The sequence below is a fragment of the Penaeus japonicus genome, unplaced genomic scaffold (genome assembly GCF_977035675.1).
Source record: "Penaeus japonicus unplaced genomic scaffold, GWHDUDI00000001_assembly GWHDUDI00000009, whole genome shotgun sequence".
Taxonomy (NCBI): domain Eukaryota; kingdom Metazoa; phylum Arthropoda; class Malacostraca; order Decapoda; family Penaeidae; genus Penaeus; species Penaeus japonicus.
The window spans coordinates 24,938,444-24,940,943 of record NW_028234411.1 but is presented as its reverse complement, the minus strand read 5'-3'; the positions used below and the strand labels follow the sequence as shown (position 1 = coordinate 24,940,943).

At 44.0% G+C, this 2,500-nt stretch overlaps 1 protein-coding gene across 2 annotated transcripts in view; it reads right to left on the bottom strand.

The window, feature by feature from the left end:
- Positions 1 to 2,500, bottom strand: part of LOC122260563 (uncharacterized) — an 8,627-nt gene that overhangs the window by 979 nt on the left and 5,148 nt on the right. For both annotated transcript variants that reach the window (XM_086539877.1, XM_086539878.1), the window contains 2 exons: positions 2,185 to 2,408; positions 1 to 1,673 (listed from right to left, as the gene is read on the bottom strand). The exon at positions 1 to 1,673 is cut by the window's left edge and continues 979 nt beyond it. In XM_086539877.1, coding sequence (XP_086396003.1) covers positions 246 to 1,673; positions 2,185 to 2,379 — 1,623 coding nt within the window. In that variant the 5' untranslated portion in view covers positions 2,380 to 2,408 and the 3' untranslated portion in view covers positions 1 to 245. The remainder of the gene's footprint in view (positions 1,674 to 2,184; positions 2,409 to 2,500) is intronic.

Below are 2,500 nucleotides of genomic sequence, written 5' to 3'. Positions count from 1 at the left end.
ATCAAGTCATACAGCAGCATTTGGTTTTAAAAAAATACACATTTGATCTTAACTTCAAAATTTTATATACCTTTGATCAATAAGAAACTGTGTTGTTCCTTTCCATTCAAAAAAATAAATATATATCTGCAAGTCACTAAAATATCAGAGGTTGCTAGTCAATCTGTACAGAAAGGAAAGAAAGCCACCGTCCCCCGCTCCCACCAAAAAAAAAGATCACTTGTTCTCTCCCATTTTTCACCTCCTCAGAGAATGAATAACTGCATCATTTCTGGGCTTTCAATGTTCAGGTCCCAGTTTTTGGTCCTGATTTCTCTTGCAAGCTCCTCCCTGTCCTTCTTGGAGATGGCCCATGAAGACAGAGGGCCAACAGTTTTCAGTTCAGGACACTCCTCGAAGAGCCTTCTAAGGCCTGCCAGGGTCAGCATTGGACGGTCCAGGTAGAGGGAGTGCAGACCTCGCAGACTGCCTGATGCCAGAAGGTCACACAAGACATGGTCATCAAGCATGTCTAAGTTGTGGATGAGGATGTGCAGTTCACGGAGGGTATGGCACTTGCCCACCAGGACAGAGAGGTCTTCTGAGGTAACAGAGGTGCCCTCGAGGGTCAGGTGCGTCAGGGTGGTGAAATGCAGGAGGGAAGAGCCAAAGGATGAGTAACTCACATTAGGCTGGATGGGATTGTTGAAGAGCTTGAGAGTGAAACTCTTGAGGTTGGGGCAAGTGGCTATGACTTGCTGTAGGTGTGTGCGGGTGAAGGTAAGGCTTGAGGGGGATGTGATCAAGTGCTCAATGTTTAATTCTGCCAGGCCACTTCCTTTCTGCTTTAGGTACCACACAAGTGCCGGCATGCTGCAGCTCATAACCTTCAACTTCCTTAAGTTGAGCCCCAGGATGTTTGCCAGCAAGTTTCTGTCCTTCCTCTCAACACCATTGCATCTCAAGGTGAGGTCCTCTAAGCTAGGGCATGTTCTTATAATGAGTGATAAAGCATTTTCATCCTGTTCCATGTAATTGCACAATGTTTTCAGGGCATATCGACTCTTAACATCCTCATACCTGTCAGGATTTGTGCCATGTAATGTTGTAAATACATCTCCAATGTTTACATGAGGTGTTACAACTAATTCCTCAATGTTTGGACAAAAATGCAACAGCACCACAGCACTTGCAGTGCATGCTAGGGTGTACTCCAGGCTAACTTTCTTGAGCTTTGTGCATACCGACGTGGAACGTATGTGCGCCCCATTCTGAATCTGTAGATATGTATCAGGTGTAGGCATGTGTCCTGCGAGATGGAAGACCCCTTCATCATCCACATCTGAGCACATTTCAATCCTCACTTCCTCCAGATGTGGACAGTACTGTGACATAAGCTCCAGAACATAGTTATTGCACATCTGTGAGCACTTAAGCACGGTGAGATTCGTGAGTGTTTCAATGAAGCAATAAAGTGGTTCCAGCTTTTTGACAAGCTGTTGGTTATAAGCGACTGTCTCCAGATCAGGGTCCAACCTATGTGGACCTGTCATCTTGAGTGTCTTGATGTTCCTTCCATCCATTCTGTCTACCACTGGAACAATGGCATGGCTGTCGATGATCCACACGTACTCCGCATGCAGTCGTGTGCAGATGTAGATGTACTTGTAGTTGAGCAGCTCAGGAAAGACCAACTGCAAATGCATAGGGTATGTTAACCTATTTTTAGCATCAATTGCCATTAACAGACCAAAGAAAAGTGTCTTTTTGTCAGTTTTATTCTTAAAATATAAACAATATTTACTGTAGTAAATATTCAAATATACAATATACAAAATATCAGGTTATCAAATATGTACAGCACTTTTTATATAAATCTGTAATATGAAAAGCTGATAAAACTCTACTAAAATTGATTTTCAATAGAATTCTAATCTCATATATATAGGCTATTTAATTTATGAGTAAACCATTGTTTCAGTTCAACTGAACTTATCTGTGAGGAAATTCTTATTCTAAATGAGATCAGGGTTCCAATCTCCAAGCTGGGGTAAGGTTGGGAAGCAGGTTTTCCAGCATCCCAGCTAAGGGCTGAAGTCTGGCAGTGAACCTATAGCTCGAGGGCTACATGTTGTCCTGACTGCTAATCCAAAGACCACTCCAATCCCACACCCCCTTGTGTAACCTCTTCACAATTACCCTCACCTTACTGGACTCATGCAGAAGGTTATGGCACACGGACGCCTGGATCTGCAGGGGAAGGAGGGCTTGTATGTAACTGATGACAGGTTCGAAGTGCTTCATGGTGACTTCCCGGTCACAGCACAACCGTCGCAGGGCATGTGCCACAGTCCTTAGAGTTAGGAGCTGCAGGCTAGCTAATGGCTTGCATCGAGGCATGATGGCAGTTACCTCCGTGGTATGGGTATCTGCAATGGAAAAGAAGAATAAGCAGGGGGGAATGGGGATGAGAGGAAGTTGGCAATAGGAGTAAATAAGAATAAATGGGGAATAAATGTGA